We start from the raw sequence: 21,131 nt of genomic DNA, 5'->3' as shown, positions 1-21,131 counted from the left end.
CTCGCCCTGGGACCCCCCCGAGGCCGTTTGACGCCCGGCACTTGCCCCCCCTGCCCGCCCGCTCTGCAGATGGGGCACCCGAGGAGGTCAGGCAGCCCTTGGCTGTGCTGTCCTGCTGCTCTGGGGGGCTGTGAGCTCCTCGCCGCCCCGTGACAGTGCCCGGAAAACAGGACAGAGCTGCCCGAGGGGACGAGCTCCCCTCCCTGGGGGGCAGCTCCCCCGGCATCGCTCCGGCGGCTCTCCTCGAGCACCCCGAGAGCCATCCCCACGCAGCCTCGCCCGGCCGTGAGGTCACAGTGGGGCCGTGACATCAGAGCAGGGCTGTGAGGTCACAGAGCCCCGTGGGGGCACGCTGGCTATAAATACTGACCGCTCAGTCCCTGCCCCCACTGCAGCGACAGCAGCAGCAGTATGGTACGAGTGCAGGGAGCCATGGCCCTCACCCGCCACCTCCTCCTCATCCTCCTCCTCCTGGTGGCCCTGCACGCCAGGGCTGCCCGGGCTGCTCCGTGGCGACCGCGGGGAGCAGGTAAGCCAGCGGCCACTGGCGCAGCCTTTCACGGGCCAGCGGGCTCTTCTCCCCGAGAAGCGTGGATGGTGGCTTTTCCCCTCCAGTGCTTCAGCGAGGGCTTTGTCTCCGTGTGCGAGAGCTCTCCCTGTACGAAAGCCCCCAGGAGCCGTACATTGGTCCATCTGCTCCTCGAGGGACGTTGCACATGGCCCGGAAGGAGTTTGTGGAGAGCTGCCGGGTGCCAGCCAAGAGCTCACCAGGCCCCTCTGCGGCTTTGACAGCCTCCACCTTTGTCTGCCCCCCACGTGGTTACGCGAGCCCCTTGCCGTGCCTGCATTTGCCTAAGGCAGAAGTGGATCCCAGCATGCAGGGGCAATGATTCTCATCTCTGCTTGCTTCTAGATGAGGCTGGGGGCAGCGGTTATCCAGCTTCTCGGCTGGATGTTGGTTTGGAGCCCTTGGGGCATCCCAGAGGTAAGTTCTCAATGTCCCTTTCCTTGAAAGAGTAAACACTGACAAGGTGGCAAGAGCTTATTCAGGTGCAATTTCCCATCAGATCCTCTCAAGGTCGACGGTTTCCCGACATCTTCAACTCTTCCTGTCCCGGAGCCTGAGAGCAGTCCCACAGGTAAGTCAGTGGGAGGAGGGAGCATGTACCTTTTCGTCGTCTTTCCGTGTGCAATGCAAGTTGCTCCTCTGTGCCTCAGCCAGGCTTTACCTCTCATCTCTTCTTTTTGGCAGTGATCTCAAAGCCCAGACGAGAAAAGACAAGAAGAGCAGACTCAGGTACTGAGATTCCCGCTGGGGTCCCCAAGTGGGAGACGTGTCCTGAAACCTGACAGTGGCTGCGGGCGGTGCCCGTGCTGGGGCAGAGATCAAAGGGGAGAGCAAGGCTCGAGTGTCTCTTGAAAAGGCCCGACTCTGTCCCCTCGGGGGGTTGGAGCTGGCCCCAGGGCAGGGAGAGTCGGGGGTGGGTGGCTCTACCCGCTGCAGGGATGGTTTTTGTCCGTGTCCCTTGAAGCAGTGACTGGCCAGGCAGCTGCGCTCCCCCGCCCGTGCTCTCCTCCTGGCTGCCGGAGTTTTGTTTAGAGGGACAACCTGTCCCAAAGGGCGGGAGGGTGCCGCAAGCTTACTGGTGGTGCACCGGAGGGACTAACGTCCTGAATTGCTCCTCCAGGTGTGGTCGGGGAGAGAACGGATTCCCTTCTCCAGAGCATCACAGGTTTTTTCCTTCGCTTGGGTGTGCAGAGGTTCTGCATCCTCAGTGCACTAGCGGGTTCTGTGACATTTGCACTGGTGCTGTGCTGTACCCAGGTGCGGCAGTGGTGGAGGAGAAAAGGGTGAGTTGATTTTCACCCCTCACCCCGCTGCTTCTTGGATAGCTGCTTGTGGGCCGCGCTGGGGAAGAGAGTTCCCCTGTGCCTCCTCCAGCCGAGGGCCTCAGCCGCCTCCTCTCTCCACAGGCGCACCGCGGCAGACTCCGGACAGTGGCTCGAAACCGGCGGCCCCCCCTTGCACCTGCCACAGCCGGACCAGCCGCCCTGGTACCCCTGAGCTGGGACCAACACCCAATGCAGATGCCGGGAAGCCCAGCGCGCCCACCCTCCCCACTGTCCCCACTGCACCCCCAACCTGTCCCCGGCTGCCATGACACTGCACAACCCACCCAGCACCCCACTGTCCCCGCCATTCCCGTGCCCCGTCCACCATTCCCGAGCTGCTGTGACACTGCGCACCTGTTTTGGCGATTAGGGATACTAATTAAAGTAGTTTTCACACCAGAGTGAAAAGAGCAGGCGTATTTTACTAGACATAACTCAATAATATAACAGAATAATACGGAAAACATACAGTAAGAAAAGACAGAACAGTGCACTCAAACAAATAGGAACATACAGGGTGATGCATCAAATCATTACTACCTGAGAGAATAGTGATTAAGAAAGATCCATCACCACTTGCGTACGTTCCCATCATCCAGACCCGCAGGCGCTGGGCAGCCCCGGTTGCATCGAGGATTTGTTGAGCCTTTCCCGGCAAGTGGGAAATCCTACGCGGTGCGTCCACCCGTAGCTGAGGCACCCAAAGTCGCTGTGAGCGGGTCCAGCCTTATATACCCAAAAATCAGCAAGCCAGAATAACTGGCACCTTTGTTTTAAGCAGAAATATCTGGTTTCAATCTCACATTAGATTCCCCCAGAGCCTGGCCAGGGCTCAAGGGAGAAGCTAAGGGAGCCTCTCTGCTTATCTAACTGGATGAAGCGCAAGGTCTCACATCAGGCCACAGTGCCAGACAATGGTGCCCAAGGCCCTGTTACTTTATCCATTTGGCTCAGGGCCTGTTGTTCAGGCTTCAATACTTCCACTCTTTACATCAGAATAGGTAGGTGGTTATAACTTAGTACCCACCTATAGGTCAACTCTGGCTTGGGCCGGTTGTCCAAGCCTTAGCGCTTCAGCACCCCACCCAGCAGCCCCCGGCCCCCACCCCCGCTGATCTGGCCCTCTGACAGGGACTGAAGGTGGCCCCGCCAGGGCAGGGGTCGGTGGTTTGGTGACAGAATCCCGCCACCAACAGCTTCGGGGTTCAGCCCTTTGTCCTCAGACAAAGAGGGACAGAGCCGTCACACAAGTGTCGCGGTGGTACCAACGGCAAACCCCCCGAGGCGCCAGCACCGGCTGAGCTCCAGGCCCGGGCGCAGCCGTGGATGCCCACGGTGTCCGTCCGTGGCGTCACCAGGCAGGAGCCAGGCATGGGGCTGGCAGAGCATTCCCCGTACTCTCCACAGTCATCCAAAAATGTTACTTAAAAGCAGATGATGCCTCAAGTTCAGAATTTTACAAATTGCTCGAGTCTCAATAGATTTCATCTCTAGACAGTTAGCAAGCTGTAGTAGTGACAGCATAGCCCTGCGGCACATCACTGAGCCCAGCCCTCTCCTCCTCCGCTCTTCTGCACGTCTGCGCGCATCGGCCACAGAAGGAGCAACTTGCACTGCACACGGAAAGACGACGAAAAGGTAGATGCTCCCTCCTCCCACTGACTTACCTGTGGGACTGCTCTCAGGCTCCGGGACAGGAAGAGTTGAAGATGTCGGGAAACCGTCGACCTTGAGAGGATCTGATGGGAAATTGCACCTGAATAAGCTCTTGCCACCTTGTCAGCGTTTACTCTTTCAAGGAAAGGGACATTGAGAACTTACCTCTGGGATGCCCCAAGGGCTCCAAACCAACATCCAGCCGAGAAGCTGGATAACCGCTGCCCCCAGCCTCATCTAGAAGCAAGCAGAGATGAGAATCATTGCCCCTGCATGCTGGGATCCACTTCTGCCTTAGGCAACTGCAGGCACGGCAAGGGGCTCGCGTAACCACGTCGGGGGCAGACAAAGGTGGAGGCTGTCAAAGCCGCAGAGGGGCCTGGTGAGCTCTTGGCTGGCACCCGGCAGCTCTCCACAAACTCCTTCCGGGCCATGTGCAACGTCCCTCGAGGAGCAGATGGACCAACGTACGGCTCCTGGGGGCTTTCGTACAGGGAGAGCTCTCGCACACGGAGACAAAGCCCTCGCTGAAGCACTGGAGGGGAAAAGCCACCATCCACGCTTCTCGGGGAGAAGAGCCCGCTGGCCCGTGAAAGGCTGCGCCAGTGGCCGCTGGCTTACCTGCTCCCCGCGGTCGCCACGGAGCAGCCCGGGCAGCCCCGGCGTGCAGGGCCACCAGGAGGAGGCGGCGGCAGTGGCAGCCGACAGCCATGGCCTCCCTCCCCCATCCAGACACAGCACAGCAGCAGCGCAAGCGGCACAGAAATCACCACTGCTGCTGTGCCGACCAGGCAGCGCCTCCACACACCTGGGGCAAGTTCTCCATCTCCCCCAGTGCTGGTGCCTGGGGCCACGCTCCCACCCTTTGGCGCAGTGCGGGACCGATCTGTGTCCGGCAGCACTGGGGCCGCCCGCCCGTGCCGCCATTTTGGGGCTGCGCCCGACGGCGCCTCGGCAGAAATGCCCGAGGGGGCGGACACCATTTTCCCGCTGAGGAGAGAGAGTCCCGCGGGGGGGCGGTGCCGTGCGGCCCCACACCCAATGGGCGTGAGACGCGGCGGATGACAGACGGGTGACCGCCCTCCCTCACAAACTCCCTTCGAAATGGCTTCCGACAAAAACATATGGTGCTTCATCAGAGAAATCGGTCCATTTTTATCCGTGATCGAATTTTCAAGCAAATTAAGATGAACCTTCAAAAACAATACTGTTTCTTTAGCTTAATTAAACAGTATTTAGGGAACAGCGCTTCCTCTTCCTTGGTTCTCCGAGCAGGTATCAGCATCCCCAGCTGCCGGGGGGGTTCACCAGAGCAGTTACTTACCGGCGTGGCTCCTGTTGTCACGTGTGACACGTTCCGTTCACAGCAACGCTCGGGCGTTAAACAGCCTGAACTTACCCAAGGCGTTATCTACAGCGTGACTTCAAACTTGCTGCGGTCTTTCCAGCGTAGTCACCTGCGCTAAGCGATTTAAGATGACACCAAGCCGAGTGGTGTCGTTGACACGCCTGAGGGACGGGACGCCATCCAGGGGGATCTGGGCAAGCACGAGAAAGAAACGCTGTAAAGTGTTGGGCTCTGCGTGTTTTTTTCGGGCGACATGTAGCCTACTTGCTCCTCACGCACGGAGAATGGAAGGGCCTCCGGTATGTCGCGAGGCCTTTCACCGGGGGAGCTGGGAATAAAGCTGGGCTGCGGCTTTGCCAGGGTCAGCGCATCAGTGGAGTCACGTGAGAGACGGCAGCACTTGTGGGAAGTGGGATCCCCTGCGGATCAGCCGGGCGGGAGCAGAGTAGAGGCTTGACGGCGCTGAGCGGGACACGAGCGTCTCCAGGTGATGTCTGCGTGTCTTTCCCTCCAAGAATAAGGCACCTACTTGGAGAGCGGGGAACTGTTCCAACACAAGATCCCTTTGGGTGAAGATGAAAGAGTAGTGAGGTGGCAGCTTTTTCCACCAGCTCTTACGGGCCTCCCAGCAAGGCCACTTACCTAGTGAGGACGCTGGGCGCAAGGTCTTCTACGGGAATGTTTGTGCTCTGCGCGTGTGTTACTGGGAGTACTGGGGATGGCAGAGTGCCTGTACCGCGTGTTCTTTGCAGAGAACAGCGGTTCGAATTTGCAAGCCCACAGCCCGTAATAGATCGTAGCACGTTTCTGCATCTACTTCGTGAACGTTAACAGACGTGGAAGACGTGGGAAAAGCTTTGGCACTCAAAACTCGTGTTGTACCTAGGTGAACAAAAGACAAAGAGCCAGTTAGGCCAGGGCTATGTTAGACTCGCAGTAAGGATCAAAATATGCCCTTACTCTCTTCCTGCTAAGCCGTTTTATCTCGTGTATCCTAAGCCTCTCCTGAAAATCTGCAAATTCACAGCCTACTATGGGAATCAAGATGCAGTTCTCTGGTCTTCTGTCAAACGTCCAGGGATGGTGTTAGTCTGTTAGGATCATCCCAAAGGAGTCGCTTGTACCTTCCTGGCTGCTTCAGATTTCTTATGAACTAGGTGGAATTTGTTTAGAAATGTTGGGTTTTTTCTTGCCTTGTAAGCTGCTGCTACTTTTGCAGCATGGTGGTGTTAAAGAACTTCACCAGCCTGTGGGTATCTCTAGGCGGGCTTTATTAACAGCTCAGAGTTGGGGCACTCACCGAGGAGATGTTCTATGGGAGGGAGGGAGGGAGGGAACTCTGATTTGTGCCTTAGCTCAGCAAGTGGTTTTCGCGCCCGAATGCTGAAGGCCCGCGTCTGTGTGGGACACAGTGGGCGATGGCTTTGCTGGTGGAACGGGAGTGATATAGGTATATTAAGAAAGTGAAGCATAACTGTAAAATAGTTAGCTATAGTAAACTTAAATTGTACTTTAAACTAAAATTCCTTTAAGCTGTAAAAGCAAGGCATCTCTGAGCTGTAAAAGCAAGGCATTTCTGAATTGTAAAACAAGGACAAAGGACTGGGGCCTCTGACACCTGGAGATGGAGGACATCTGCATACCCGGAGATGGAGGACATCTGCAGCCCCCCCTGCAGACGAGGGGCACCTGTGATTCGCAACCCAAAGGATGACTCCCCATTCAAGGATATGCATCACACATCAAACCGAGAACCAAGGAAGATGGCACCGCTCAAGGATGCGCATCAGATCACGTTTCGATAAGATGGAGGAAAGCATGACAATGTTGGTAAGCGGATGACATCAATCTCAAGGATACACATCACGTCTCAGACAAGACGGAAGAGACTGTTAATACAGAAAATTCTAGGACTATTTACACATCATTATGAATATGTATGTTTGTATTGTAAGACCCCGTGGATATGTATGAGATACCTGCATTTAAGTCGGGGTTTCACTGGCTTAAGGTGTGCATGTTTGGTGGAGAGATCCCCCATGCACCCAGCACTGAAATAAAGAATGCCTGCTTTCTAACACTCTGACTTCGGAGTTTTAGAGAGTTCTTCTCTGACCGACTTTTACGGTATCAGGAGGAGTTACTGAAATGGCATTGTGAGACTGAAGAGCAGACCAGAAGGCAGATGGGGCTTTGTAAAAAAAACATTGGGGAGTGTGTGAATGAGGGGCTCGAGGGGGACGCAGTGAAATGGGGAGCCGGTGGGAGAATTCAAAGAGGAGATGCCGTTTTCAAAGACAGATGGGTCTAAAAAGTGGTGACTGAGCCCCGTCTGTGGCACTGGCTCTGCCGGCCCGTGGAAGGGAGGACGAGGACGGGTTTTTGTGTCTCTGAGCTATTGGTGCTGTCGCTTTCTCCCCGAGTGCTGGTGCAGGAAGGGCAGTGCTACGTGCAGGCCACGCCGCCCCGCGGGTGCCAGACAGTGTGTCTGCGCCCCCCCCAGCCCGCTTTGCAGACGCCTCTGTCAGCCCGCGGGTGGGGACCGTCACCCCCCCCAGTGTTACCCCCTCCCAATGCCACACGCACCCACCCCCCCCAGGGGACACGAGTGTCCTTGCAGGTCCCAGCAGTGGCACCGCAGGGGGCAGCGGCCAATGGCAGCCCCGTGACCCCCAGGGTGGCCGTGGGATGGGGGGGACACCGCGGGGACAGCGGGCACGGGGAGACAGAGACAACCCCGCAAGAAGAAACACGTGAACGGGATCATCGTGTTCTGCTGGCTCAAGTGGAAATTCATCGGAGCCTTTTATTGTTGGGGGGGGAGGGTGTGTCCGGGCCCCCCCTCAATTCTTCTTGGGCCTCGAGGCCTGAGCCAGCACGCACAGCCAATAGCAGGTGCCTGCGAGGGGACTCGGGGACCACCTGCCCCCCCCAAGGGACTCAGGCGTCCGGCGGGATACGATGGAAGTGGGTGCAGCCTGTCCGGTGGCGGGGAGGGGACGTGGGAGCTTGGGGAGCCTCGCGGAGGAACCTGGGGATGGAGAACACGTGAAGGGGGGGGGGGGGGGGTTGTGTGTGTTATAAATGCCGAGGCAGAGCCGAAAATATCTTTTATAAATTTATTTGCAATAAGAACAAGTAAAAAAAATCTGACACGCCGGGGGGCACGGGGGGCTTCCCGCTCCACACCGACGAGCACCGGGTGGTGCTGCGTCACTCTCTTTCATAGTCCCATCTTCACATGCGCAGCGGGGTCCCTCAAACTTTCCCGGGCTTTCTGGTGTTGCCGGGGCTCCTGGCAGGGATTCCTCCAATCATATTTCACCTGCGCAATCCGGTGTTGCTGGGGTCTTCTGACAGGGGTCCCGCCAGCAATTTTCCACCTGCTTAGCATCTGTCACTGAGGAAAAAAACCTCCAAACCCCTTTTAACCATAAAACTAGGACCAATCTCCTTTAACTTATGTACATGGTAAACTCTTAACAAAGTCATCGTATTTTAACACGAATCACCACCATATTCTTCACAGGGTCGGCAGCCAGGCGGCAGGGGACGGCATCCAAGCGGGCCACCATGCAGTGCGTGCGGGGGAGATGGGGGTGGCAGCGGTGACAGGGATGCCCCTCAAGCCCCTCCCCCGGCCTCGTTAGGGCTAACAAAGCCCCCCCAACCTGTCCCGTTGTCCCCTGTGCCCCCGTGATCCCCAGTGTCCCCCTGCGTCAGCCCTGGATCCCCCCACATGTCCTCTCGGGTCAGCCCAGGGTCCCCCAAATGCTCTCTGGCACCTCCGGGGTTCCCAGTATCCCCCTGGGTCACCCCCAGAGTGTCCTGCTGGCTTCCCCCGGGTCACCCTGCTGTGCCCTGTGGTCTCCCTGGTCCTGCCCATTCCTCTCGGGGTCCCCACCAGTCACCCCGGGATCCCCAATGTGTCGCGGGGCCCCCCTGGGGTCCCCCATGTGCTGCCCCGCTGGGACCCAGCGTCCCCCTGATCCCACGTGTTCCCCTTCGGGCTCCCTACTGTCCCTTGGAGTCCCCCTGGGGTCCCCAAAGTCCCTGGAGGTCCCCCTGAGTCCCTGCTGGGGTGCCCCCATCTTCCTCCAGTGCTGCTGGGTCCCCTTGGGGTCCCCAAAATCTTGCTGGGGGTCCCCCGCTCCAGCTTCATCCCCTCGGGGCCCCCCAGGTTTCTCCCGGTCTCCCCCAGTCTTCTCGCCGTGTCCCGCCGCTCCCCGCAATCCCCCCCGTGTCACCTCAGGGGAGGCACAGTCCCCCTGCCCAGCTCCGGGGGCCCCCCAAATGCGTGGGTGTCCCCCCCCCCCCGGCAGGCACTGTGCTCACCGCCCCGCGGCAATAAAGCCGCTTCGTTACTACCTGGTGTCACGCCCCGCGCCCCGCCGGGGTCTCCCAGCCCCTCTTTGCCCCGGCGCGGGAAAACGGGGCCGGGGCGGGGCAGAAGAGCGCAGGAGCGGCCAGCGCTGGCCCCGCCCCCGACGAGGCCCGGCGCCGCTCCTCTGCGAGACCTCGACCCCGCCGGGGCCCCGGCTACGGGCAGGCCACGCCACCGCCCCCGGACGCCCCGTCCAACCGCAGGAGCGGCCGCTGCGGGCCCCGCCCGGTCACCCAGGACACGCCCCGCCAGGGTCTGGCGCCCGCGTCGCCCGGGCCAGGGGCGGGCGCGGGATTCCCCGGCCGGGGCCCTTCCCCCGGGACTGGGACACCCCCCACCCCTCCCGGGACTAGGCCCTCCTCGCCCTGGGACCCCCCCGAGGCCGTTTGACGCCCGGCACTTGCCCCCCCTGCCCGCCCGCTCTGCAGATGGGGCACCCGAGGAGGTCAGGCAGCCCTTGGCTGTGCTGTCCTGCTGCTCTGGGGGGCTGTGAGCTCCTCGCCGCCCCGTGACAGTGCCCGGAAAACAGGACAGAGCTGCCCGAGGGGACGAGCTCCCCTCCCTGGGGGGCAGCTCCCCCGGCATCGCTCCGGCGGCTCTCCTCGAGCACCCCGAGAGCCATCCCCACGCAGCCTCGCCCGGCCGTGAGGTCACAGTGGGGCCGTGACATCAGAGCAGGGCTGTGAGGTCACAGAGCCCCGTGGGGGCACGCTGGCTATAAATACTGACCGCTCAGTCCCTGCCCCCACTGCAGCGACAGCAGCAGCAGTATGGTACGAGTGCAGGGAGCCATGGCCCTCACCCGCCACCTCCTCCTCATCCTCCTCCTCCTGGTGGCCCTGCACGCCAGGGCTGCCCGGGCTGCTCCGTGGCGACCGCGGGGAGCAGGTAAGCCAGCGGCCACTGGCGCAGCCTTTCACGGGCCAGCGGGCTCTTCTCCCCGAGAAGCGTGGATGGTGGCTTTTTCCCTCCAGTGCTTCAGCGAGGGCTTTGTCTCTGTGTGCGAGAGCTCTCCCTGTACAAAAGCCCCCAGGAGCCGTACATTGGTCCATCTGCTCCTCGAGGGACGTTGCACATGGCCCGGAAGGAGTTTGTGGAGAGCTGCCGGGTGCCAGCCAAGAGCTCACCAGGCCCCTCTGCGGCTTTGACAGCCTCCACCTTTGTCTGCCCCCCACGTGGTTACGCGAGCCCCTTGCCGTGCCTGCATTTGCCTAAGGCAGAAGTGGATCCCAGCATGCAGGGGCAATGATTCTCATCTCTGCTTGCTTCTAGATGAGGCTGGGGGCAGCGGTTATCCAGCTTCTCGGCTGGATGTTGGTTTGGAGCCCTTGGGGCATCCCAGAGGTAAGTTCTCAATGTCCCTTTCCTTGAAAGAGTAAACACTGACAAGGTGGCAAGAGCTTATTCAGGTGCAATTTCCCATCAGATCCTCTCAAGGTCGACGGTTTCCCGACATCTTCAACTCTTCCTGTCCCGGAGCCTGAGAGCAGTCCCACAGGTAAGTCAGTGGGAGGAGGGAGCATGTACCTTTTCGTCGTCTTTCCGTGTGCAATGCAAGTTGCTCCTCTGTGCCTCAGCCAGGCTTTACCTCTCATCTCTTCTTTTTGGCAGTGATCTCAAAGCCCAGACGAGAAAAGACAAGCAGAGCAGACTCAGGTACTGAGATTCCCGCTGGGGTCCCCAAGTGGGAGACGTGTCCTGAAACCTGACAGTGGCTGCGGGCGGTGCCCGTGCTGGGGCAGAGATCAAAGGGGAGAGCAAGGCTCGAGTGTCTCTTGAAAAGGCCCGACTCTGTCCCCTCGGGGGGTTGGAGCTGGCCCCAGGGCAGGGAGAGTCGGGGGTGGGTGGCTCTACCCGCTGCAGGGATGGTTTTTGTCCGTGTCCCTTGAAGCAGTGACTGGCCAGGCAGCTGCGCTCCCCCGCCCGTGCTCTCCTCCTGGCTGCCGGAGTTTTGTTTAGAGGGACAACCTGTCCCAAAGGGCGGGAGGGTGCCGCAAGCTTACTGGTGGTGCACCGGAGGGACTAACGTCCTGAATTGCTCCTCCAGGTGTGGTCGGGGAGAGAACGGATTCCCTTCTCCAGAGCATCACAGGTTTTTTCCTTCGCTTGGGTGTGCAGAGGTTCTGCATCCTCAGTGCACTAGCGGGTTCTGTGACATTTGCACTGGTGCTGTGCTGTACCCAGGTGCGGCAGTGGTGGAGGAGAAAAGGGTGAGTTGATTTTCACCCCTCACCCCGCTGCTTCTTGGATAGCTGCTTGTGGGCCGCGCTGGGGAAGAGAGTTCCCCTGTGCCTCCTCCAGCCGAGGGCCTCAGCCGCCTCCTCTCTCCACAGGCGCACCGCGGCAGACTCCGGACAGTGGCTCGAAACCGGCGGCCCCCCCTTGCACCTGCCACAGCCGGACCAGCCGCCCTGGTACCCCTGAGCTGGGACCAACACCCAATGCAGATGCCGGGAAGCCCAGCGCGCCCACCCTCCCCACTGTCCCCACTGCACCCCCAACCTGTCCCCGGCTGCCATGACACTGCACAACCCACCCAGCACCCCACTGTCCCCGCCATTCCCGTGCCCCGTCCACCATTCCCGAGCTGCTGTGACACTGCGCACCTGTTTTGGCGATTAGGGATACTAATTAAAGTAGTTTTCACACCAGAGTGAAAAGAGCAGGCGTATTTTACTAGACATAACTCAATAATATAACAGAATAATACGGAAAACATACAGTAAGAAAAGACAGAACAGTGCACTCAAACAAATAGGAACATACAGGGTGATGCATCAAATCATTACTGCCTGAGAGAATAGTGATTAAGAAAGATCCATCACCACTTGCGTACGTTCCCATCATCCAGACCCGCAGGCGCTGGGCAGCCCCGGTTGCATCGAGGATTTGTTGAGCCTTTCCCGGCAAGTGGGAAATCCTACGCGGTGCGTCCACCCGTAGCTGAGGCACCCAAAGTCGCTGTGAGCGGGTCCAGCCTTATATACCCAAAAATCAGCAAGCCAGAATAACTGGCACCTTTGTTTTAAGCAGAAATATCTGGTTTCAATCTCACATTAGATTCCCCCAGAGCCTGGCCAGGGCTCAAGGGAGAAGCTAAGGGAGCCTCTCTGCTTATCTAACTGGATGAAGCGCAAGGTCTCACATCAGGCCACAGTGCCAGACAATGGTGCCCAAGGCCCTGTTACTTTATCCATTTGGCTCAGGGCCTGTTGTTCAGGCTTCAATACTTCCACTCTTTACATCAGAATAGGTAGGTGGTTATAACTTAGTACCCACCTATAGGTCAACTCTGGCTTGGGCCGGTTGTCCAAGCCTTAGCGCTTCAGCACCCCACCCAGCAGCCCCCGGCCCCCACCCCCGCTGATCTGGCCCTCTGACAGGGACTGAAGGTGGCCCCGCCAGGGCAGGGGTCGGTGGTTTGGTGACAGAATCCCGCCACCAACAGCTTCGGGGTTCAGCCCTTTGTCCTCAGACAAAGAGGGACAGAGCCGTCGCACAAGTGTCGCGGTGGTACCAACGGCAAACCCCCCGAGGCGCCAGCACCGGCTGAGCTCCAGGCCCGGGCGCAGCCGTGGATGCCCACGGTGTCCGTCCATGGCGTCACCAGGCAGGAGCCAGGCATGGGGCTGGCAGAGCATTCCCCGTACTCTCCACAGTCATCCAAAAATGTTACTTAAAAGCAGATGATGCCTCAAGTTCAGAATTTTACAAATTGCTCGAGTCTCAATAGATTTCATCTCTAGACAGTTAGCAAGCTGTAGTAGTGACAGCATAGCCCTGCGGCACATCACTGAGCCCAGCCCTCTCCTCCTCCGCTCTTCTGCACGTCTGCGCGCATCGGCCACAGAAGGAGCAACTTGCACTGCACACGGAAAGACGACGAAAAGGTAGATGCTCCCTCCTCCCACTGACTTACCTGTGGGACTGCTCTCAGGCTCCGGGACAGGAAGAGTTGAAGATGTCGGGAAACCGTCGACCTTGAGAGGATCTGATGGGAAATTGCACCTGAATAAGCTCTTGCCACCTTGTCAGCGTTTACTCTTTCAAGGAAAGGGACATTGAGAACTTACCTCTGGGATGCCCCAAGGGCTCCAAACCAACATCCAGCCGAGAAGCTGGATAACCGCTGCCCCCAGCCTCATCTAGAAGCAAGCAGAGATGAGAATCATTGCCCCTGCATGCTGGGATCCACTTCTGCCTTAGGCAACTGCAGGCACGGCAAGGGGCTCGCGTAACCACGTCGGGGGCAGACAAAGGTGGAGGCTGTCAAAGCCGCAGAGGGGCCTGGTGAGCTCTTGGCTGGCACCCGGCAGCTCTCCACAAACTCCTTCCGGGCCATGTGCAACGTCCCTCGAGGAGCAGATGGACCAACGTACGGCTCCTGGGGGCTTTCGTACAGGGAGAGCTCTCGCACACGGAGACAAAGCCCTCGCTGAAGCACTGGAGGGGAAAAGCCACCATCCACGCTTCTCGGGGAGAAGAGCCCGCTGGCCCGTGAAAGGCTGCGCCAGTGGCCGCTGGCTTACCTGCTCCCCGCGGTCGCCACGGAGCAGCCCGGGCAGCCCCGGCGTGCAGGGCCACCAGGAGGAGGCGGCGGCAGTGGCAGCCGACAGCCATGGCCTCCCTCCCCCATCCAGACACAGCACAGCAGCAGCGCAAGCGGCACAGAAATCACCACTGCTGCTGTGCCGACCAGGCAGCGCCTCCACACACCTGGGGCAAGTTCTCCATCTCCCCCAGTGCTGGTGCCTGGGGCCACGCTCCCACCCTTTGGCGCAGTGCGGGACCGATCTGTGTCCGGCAGCACTGGGGCCGCCCGCCCGTGCCGCCATTTTGGGGCTGCGCCCGACGGCGCCTCGGCAGAAATGCCCGAGGGGGCGGACACCATTTTCCCGCTGAGGAGAGAGAGTCCCGCGGGGGGGCGGTGCCGTGCGGCCCCACACCCAATGGGCGTGAGACGCGGCGGATGACAGACGGGTGACCGCCCTCCCTCACAAACTCCCTTCGAAATGGCTTCCGACAAAAACATATGGTGCTTCATCAGAGAAATCGGTCCATTTTTATCCGTGATCGAATTTTCAAGCAAATTAAGATGAACCTTCAAAAACAATACTGTTTCTTTAGCTTAATTAAACAGTATTTAGGGAACAGCGCTTCCTCTTCCTTGGTTCTCCGAGCAGGTATCAGCATCCCCAGCTGCCGGGGGGGTTCACCAGAGCAGTTACTTACCGGCGTGGCTCCTGTTGTCACGTGTGACACGTTCCGTTCACAGCAACGCTCGGGCGTTAAACAGCCTGAACTTACCCAAGGCGTTATCTACAGCGTGACTTCAAACTTGCTGCGGTCTTTCCAGCGTAGTCACCTGCGCTAAGCGATTTAAGATGACACCAAGCCGAGTGGTGTCGTTGACACGCCTGAGGGACGGGACGCCATCCAGGGGGATCTGGGCAAGCACGAGAAAGAAACGCTGTAAAGTGTTGGGCTCTGCGTGTTTTTTTCGGGCGACATGTAGCCTACTTGCTCCTCACGCACGGAGAATGGAAGGGCCTCCGGTATGTCGCGAGGCCTTTCACCGGGGGAGCTGGGAATAAAGCTGGGCTGCGGCTTTGCCAGGGTCAGCGCATCAGTGGAGTCACGTGAGAGACGGCAGCACTTGTGGGAAGTGGGATCCCCTGCGGATCAGCCGGGCGGGAGCAGAGTAGAGGCTTGACGGCGCTGAGCGGGACACGAGCGTCTCCAGGTGATGTCTGCGTGTCTTTCCCTCCAAGAATAAGGCACCTACTTGGAGAGCGGGGAACTGTTCCAACACAAGATCCCTTTGGGTGAAGATGAAAGAGTAGTGAGGTGGCAGCTTTTTCCACCAGCTCTTACGGGCCTCCCAGCAAGGCCACTTACCTAGTGAGGACGCTGGGCGCAAGGTCTTCTACGGGAATGTTTGTGCTCTGCGCGTGTGTTACTGGGAGTACTGGGGATGGCAGAGTGCCTGTACCGCGTGTTCTTTGCAGAGAACAGCGGTTCGAATTTGCAAGCCCACAGCCCGTAATAGATCGTAGCACGTTTCTGCATCTACTTCGTGAACGTTAACAGACGTGGAAGACGTGGGAAAAGCTTTGGCACTCAAAACTCGTGTTGTACCTAGGTGAACAAAAGACAAAGAGCCAGTTAGGCCAGGGCTATGTTACACTCGCAGTAAGGATCAAAATATGCCCTTACTCTCTTCCTGCTAAGCCGTTTTATCTCGTGTATCCTAAGCCTCTCCTGAAAATCTGCAAATTCACAGCCTACTATGGGAATCAAGATGCAGTTCTCTGGTCTTCTGTCAAACGTCCAGGGATGGTGTTAGTCTGTTAGGATCATCCCAAAGGAGTCGCTTGTACCTTCCTGGCTGCTTCAGATTTCTTATGAACTAGGTGGAATTTGTTTAGAAATGTTGGGTTTTTTCTTGCCTTGTAAGCTGCTGCTACTTTTGCAGCATGGTGGTGTTAAAGAACTTCACCAGCCTGTGGGTATCTCTAGGCGGGCTTTATTAACAGCTCAGAGTTGGGGCACTCACCGAGGAGATGTTCTATGGGAGGGAGGGAGGGAGGGAACTCTGATTTGTGCCTTAGCTCAGCAAGTGGTTTTCGCGCCCGAATGCTGAAGGCCCGCGTCTGTGTGGGACGCAGTGGGCGATGGCTTTGCTGGTGGAACGGGAGTGATATAGGTATATTAAGAAAGTGAAGCATAACTGTAAAATAGTTAGCTATAGTAAACTTAAATTGTACTTTAAACTAAAATTCCTTTAAGCTGTAAAAGCAAGGCATCTCTGAGCTGTAAAAGCAAGGCATTTCTGAATTGTAAAACAAGGACAAAGGACTGGGGCCTCTGACACCTGGAGATGGAGGACATCTGCATACCCGGAGATGGAGGACACCTGCAGCCCCCCCTGCAGACGAGGGGCACCTGTGATTCGCAACCCAAAGGATGACTCCCCATTCAAGGATATGCATCACACATCAAACCGAGAACCAAGGAAGATGGCACCGCTCAAGGATGCGCATCAGATCACGTTTCGATAAGATGGAGGAAAGCATGACAATGTTGGTAAGCGGATGACATCAATCTCAAGGATACACATCACGTCTCAGACAAGACGGAAGAGACTGTTAATACAGAAAATTCTAGGACTATTTACACATCATTATGAATATGTATGTTTGTATTGTAAGACCCCGTGGATATGTATGAGATACCTGCATTTAAGTCGGGGTTTCACTGGCTTAAGGTGTGCATGTTTGGTGGAGAGATCCCCCATGCACCCAGCACTGAAATAAAGAATGCCTGCTTTCTAACACTCTGACTTCGGAGTTTTAGAGAGTTCTTCTCTGACCGACTTTTACGGTATCAGGAGGAGTTACTGAAATGGCATTGTGAGACTGAAGAGCAGACCAGAAGGCAGATGGGGCTTTGTAAAAAAAACATTGGGGAGTGTGTGAATGAGGGGCTCGAGGGGGACGCAGTGAAATGGGGAGCCGGTGGGAGAATTCAAAGAGGAGATGCCGTTTTCAAAGACAGATGGGTCTAAAAAGCGGTGACTGAGCCCCGTCTGTGGCACTGGCTCTGCCGGCCCGTGGAAGGGAGGACGAGGACGGGTTTTTGTGTCTCTGAGCTATTGGTGCTGTCGCTTTCTCCCCGAGTGCTGGTGCAGGAAGGGCAGTGCTACGTGCAGGCCACGCCGCCCCGCGGGTGCCAGACAGTGTGTCTGCGCCCCCCCCAGCCCGCTTTGCAGACGCCTCTGTCAGCCCGCGGGTGGGGACCGTCACCCCCCCCAGTGTTACCCCCTCCCAATGCCACACGCACCCACCCCCCCCAGGGGACACGAGTGTCCTTGCAGGTCCCAGCAGTGGCACCGCAGGGGGCAGCGGCCAATGGCAGCCCCGTGACCCCCAGGGTGGCCGTGGGATGGGGGGGACACCGCGGGGACAGCGGGCACGGGGAGACAGAGACAACCCCGCAAGAAGAAACACGTGAACGGGATCATCGTGTTCTGCTGGCTCAAGTGGAAATTCATCGGAGCCTTTTATTGTTGGGGGGGGAGGGTGTGTCCGGGCCCCCCCTCAATTCTTCTTGGGCCTCGAGGCCTGAGCCAGCACGCACAGCCAATAGCAGGTGCCTGCGAGGGGACTCGGGGACCACCTGCCCCCCCCAAGGGACTCAGGCGTCCGGCGGGATACGATGGAAGTGGGTGCAGCCTGTCCGGTGGCGGGGAGGGGACGTGGGAGCTTGGGGAGCCTCGCGGAGGAACCTGGGGATGGAGAACACGTGAAGGGGGGGGGGGGGGTTTGTGTGTGTTATAAATGCCGAGGCAGAGCCGAAAATATCTTTTATAAATTTATTTGCAATAAGAACAAGTAAAAAAAATCTGACACGCCAGGGGGCACGGGGGGCTTCCCGCTCCACACCGACGAGCACCGGGTGGTGCTGCGTCACTCTCTTTCATAGTCCCATCTTCACATGCGCAGCGGGGTCCCTCAAACTTTCCCGGGCTTTCTGGTGTTGCCGGGGCTCCTGGCAGGGATTCCTCCAATCATATTTCACCTGCGCAATCCGGTGTTGCTGGGGTCTTCTGACAGGGGTCCCGCCAGCAATTTTCCACCTGCTTAGCATCTGTCACTGAGGAAAAAAACCTCCAAACCCCTTTTAACCATAAAACTAGGACCAATCTCCTTTAACTTATGTACATGGTAAACTCTTAACAAAGTCATCGTATTTTAACACGAATCACCACCATATTCTTCACAGGGTCGGCAGCCAGGCGGCAGGGGACGGCATCCAAGCGGGCCACCATGCAGTGCGTGCGGGGGAGATGGGGGTGGCAGCGGTGACAGGGATGCCCCTCAAGCCCCTCCCCCGGCCTCGTTAGGGCTAACAAAGCCCCCCCAACCTGTCCCGTTGTCCCCTGTGCCCCCGTGATCCCCAGTGTCCCCCTGCGTCAGCCCTGGATCCCCCCACATGTCCTCTCGGGTCAGCCCAGGGTCCCCCAAATGCTCTCTGGCACCTCCGGGGTTCCCAGTATCCCCCTGGGTCACCCCCAGAGTGTCCTGCTGGCTTCCCCCGGGTCACCCTGCTGTGCCCTGTGGTCTCCCTGGTCCTGCCCATTCCTCTCGGGGTCCCCACCAGTCACCCCGGGGTCCCCAATGTGTCGCGGGGCCCCCCTGGGGTCCCCCATGTGCTGCCCCGCTGGGACCCAGCGTCCCCCTGATCCCACGTGTTCCCCTTCGGGCTCCCTACTGTCCCTTGGAGTCCCCCTGGGGTCCCCAAAGTCCCTGGAGGTCCCCCTGAGTCCCTGCTGGGGTGCCCCCATCTTCCTCCAGTGCTGCTGGGTCCCCTTGGGGTCCCCAAAATCTTGCTGGGGGTCCCCCGCTCCAGCTTCATCCCCTCGGGGCCCCCCAGGTTTCTCCCGGTCTCCCCCAGTCTTCTCGCCGTGTCCCGCCACTCCCCGCAATCCCCCCCGTGTCACCTCAGGGGAGGCACAGTCCCCCTGCCCAGCTCCGGGGGCCCCCCAAATGCGTGGGTGTCCCCCCCCCCCCCGGCAGGCACTGTGCTCACCGCCCCGCGGCAATAAAGCCGCTTCGTTACTACCTGGTGTCACGCCCCGCGCCCCGCCGGGGTCTCCCAGCCCCTCTTTGCCCCGGCGCGGGAAAACGGGGCCGGGGCGGGGCAGAAGAGCGCAGGAGCGGCCAGCGCTGGCCCCGCCCCCGACGAGGCCCGGCGCCGCTCCTCTGCGAGACCTCGACCCCGCCGGGGCCCCGGCTACGGGCAGGCCACGCCACCGCCCCCGGACGCCCCGTCCAACCGCAGGAGCGGCCGCTGCGGGCCCCGCCCGGTCACCCAGGACACGCCCCGCCAGGGTCTGGCGCCCGCGTCGCCCGGGCCAGGGGCGGGCGCGGGATTCCCCGGCCGGGGCCCTTCCCCCGGGACTGGGACACCCCCCACCCCTCCCGGGACTAGGCCCTCCTCGCCCTGGGACCCCCCCGAGGCCGTTTGACGCCCGGCACTTGCCCCCCCTGCCCGCCCGCTCTGCAGATGGGGCACCCGAGGAGGTCAGGCAGCCCTTGGCTGTGCTGTCCTGCTGCTCTGGGGGGCTGTGAGCTCCTCGCCGCCCCGTGACAGTGCCCGGAAAACAGGACAGAGCTGCCCGAGGGGACGAGCTCCCCTCCCTGGGGGGCAGCTCCCCCGGCATCGCTCCGGCGGCTCTCCTCGAGCACCCCGAGAGCCATCCCCACGCAGCCTCGCCCGGCCGTGAGGTCACAGTGGGGCCGTGACATCAGAGCAGGGCTGTGAGGTCACAGAGCCCCGTGGGGGCACGCTGGCTATAAATACTGACCACTCAGTCCCTGCCCCCACTGCAGCGACAGCAGCAGCAGTATGGTACGAGTGCAGGGAGCCATGGCCCTCACCCGCCACCTCCTCCTCATCCTCCTCCTCCTGGTGGCCCTGCACGCCAGGGCTGCCCGGGCTGCTCCGTGGCGACCGCGGGGAGCAGGTAAGCCAGCGGCCACTGGCGCAGCCTTTCACGGGCCAGCGGGCTCTTCTCCCCGAGAAGCGTGGATGGTGGCTTTTTCCCTCCAGTGCTTCAGCGAGGGCTTTGTCTCTGTGTGCGAGAGCTCTCCCTGTACGAAAGCCCCCAGGAGCCGTACATTGGTCCATCTGCTCCTCGAGGGACGTTGCACATGGCCCGGAAGGAGTTTGTGGAGAGCTGCCGGGTGCCAGCCAAGAGCTCACCAGGCCCCTCTGCGGCTTTGACAGCCTCCACCTTTGTCTGCCCCCCACGTGGTTACGCGAGCCCCTTGCCGTGCCTGCATTTGCCTAAGGCAGAAGTGGATCCCAGCATGCAGGGGCAATGATTCTCATCTCTGCTTGCTTCTAGATGAGGCTGGGGGCAGCGGTTATCCAGCTTCTCGGCTGGATGTTGGTTTGGAGCCCTTGGGGCATCCCAGAGGTAAGTTCTCAATGTCCCTTTCCTTGAAAGAGTAAACACTGACAAGGTGGCAAGAGCTTATTCAGGTGCAATTTCCCATCAGATCCTCTCAAGGTCGACGGTTTCCCGACATCTTCAACTCTTCCTGTCCCGGAGCCTGAGAGCAGTCCCACAGGTAAGTCAGTGGGAGGAGGGAGCATGTACCTTTTCGTCGTCTTTCCGTGTGCAATGCAAGTTGCTCCTCTGTGCCTCAGCCAGGCTTTACCTCTCATCTTTCTTTTTGGCAGTGATCTCAAAGCCCAGACGAGAAAAGACAAGAAGAGCAGACTCAGGTACTGAGATTCCGCTGGGGTCCCCAAGTGGGAGACGTGTCCTGAAACCTGACAGTGGCTGCGGGCGGTGCCCGTGCTGGGGCAGAGATCAAAGGGGAGAGCAAGGCTCGAGTGTCTCTTGAAAAGGCCCGACTCTGTCCCCTCGGGGGGTTGGAGCTGGCCCCAGGGCAGGGAGAGTCGGGGGTGGGTGGCTCTACCCGCTGCAGGGATGGTTTTTGTCCGTGTCCCTTGAAGCAGTGACTGGCCAGGCAGCTGCGCTCCCCCGCCCGTGCTCTCCTCCTGGCTGCCGGAGTTTTGTTTAGAGGGACAACCTGTCCCAAAGGGCGGGAGGGTGCCGCAAGCTTACTGGTGGTGCACCGGAGGGACTAACGTCCTGAATTGCTCCTCCAGGTGTGGTCGGGGAGAGAACGGATTCCCTTCTCCAGAGCATCACAGGTTTTTTCCTTCGCTTGGGTGTGCAGAGGTTCTGCATCCTCAGTGCACTAGCGGGTTCTGTGACATTTGCACTGGTGCTGTGCTGTACCCAGGTGCGGCAGTGGTGGAGGAGAAAAGGGT

General features: G+C 59.4%; 1 protein-coding gene across 1 annotated transcript in view; it reads left to right on the top strand.

Moving 5' to 3' along the window:
- The window catches only part of LOC141947550 (uncharacterized), a 491,575-nt gene that overhangs the window by 18,881 nt on the left and 451,563 nt on the right, over window positions 1–21,131 (top strand). The window contains exon 9 of the mRNA XM_074878719.1: window positions 10,893–10,937. Within this exon, the coding sequence (XP_074734820.1) occupies window positions 10,893–10,937 (45 nt within the window). The remainder of the gene's footprint in view (window positions 1–10,892; window positions 10,938–21,131) is intronic.

The sequence above is a fragment of the Strix uralensis genome, chromosome 10 (assembly GCF_047716275.1).
Source record: "Strix uralensis isolate ZFMK-TIS-50842 chromosome 10, bStrUra1, whole genome shotgun sequence".
Classification (NCBI taxonomy): domain Eukaryota; kingdom Metazoa; phylum Chordata; class Aves; order Strigiformes; family Strigidae; genus Strix; species Strix uralensis.
Note: the sequence above shows the minus strand (reverse complement) of the source record. Positions and strands in the feature narration are given on the sequence as shown.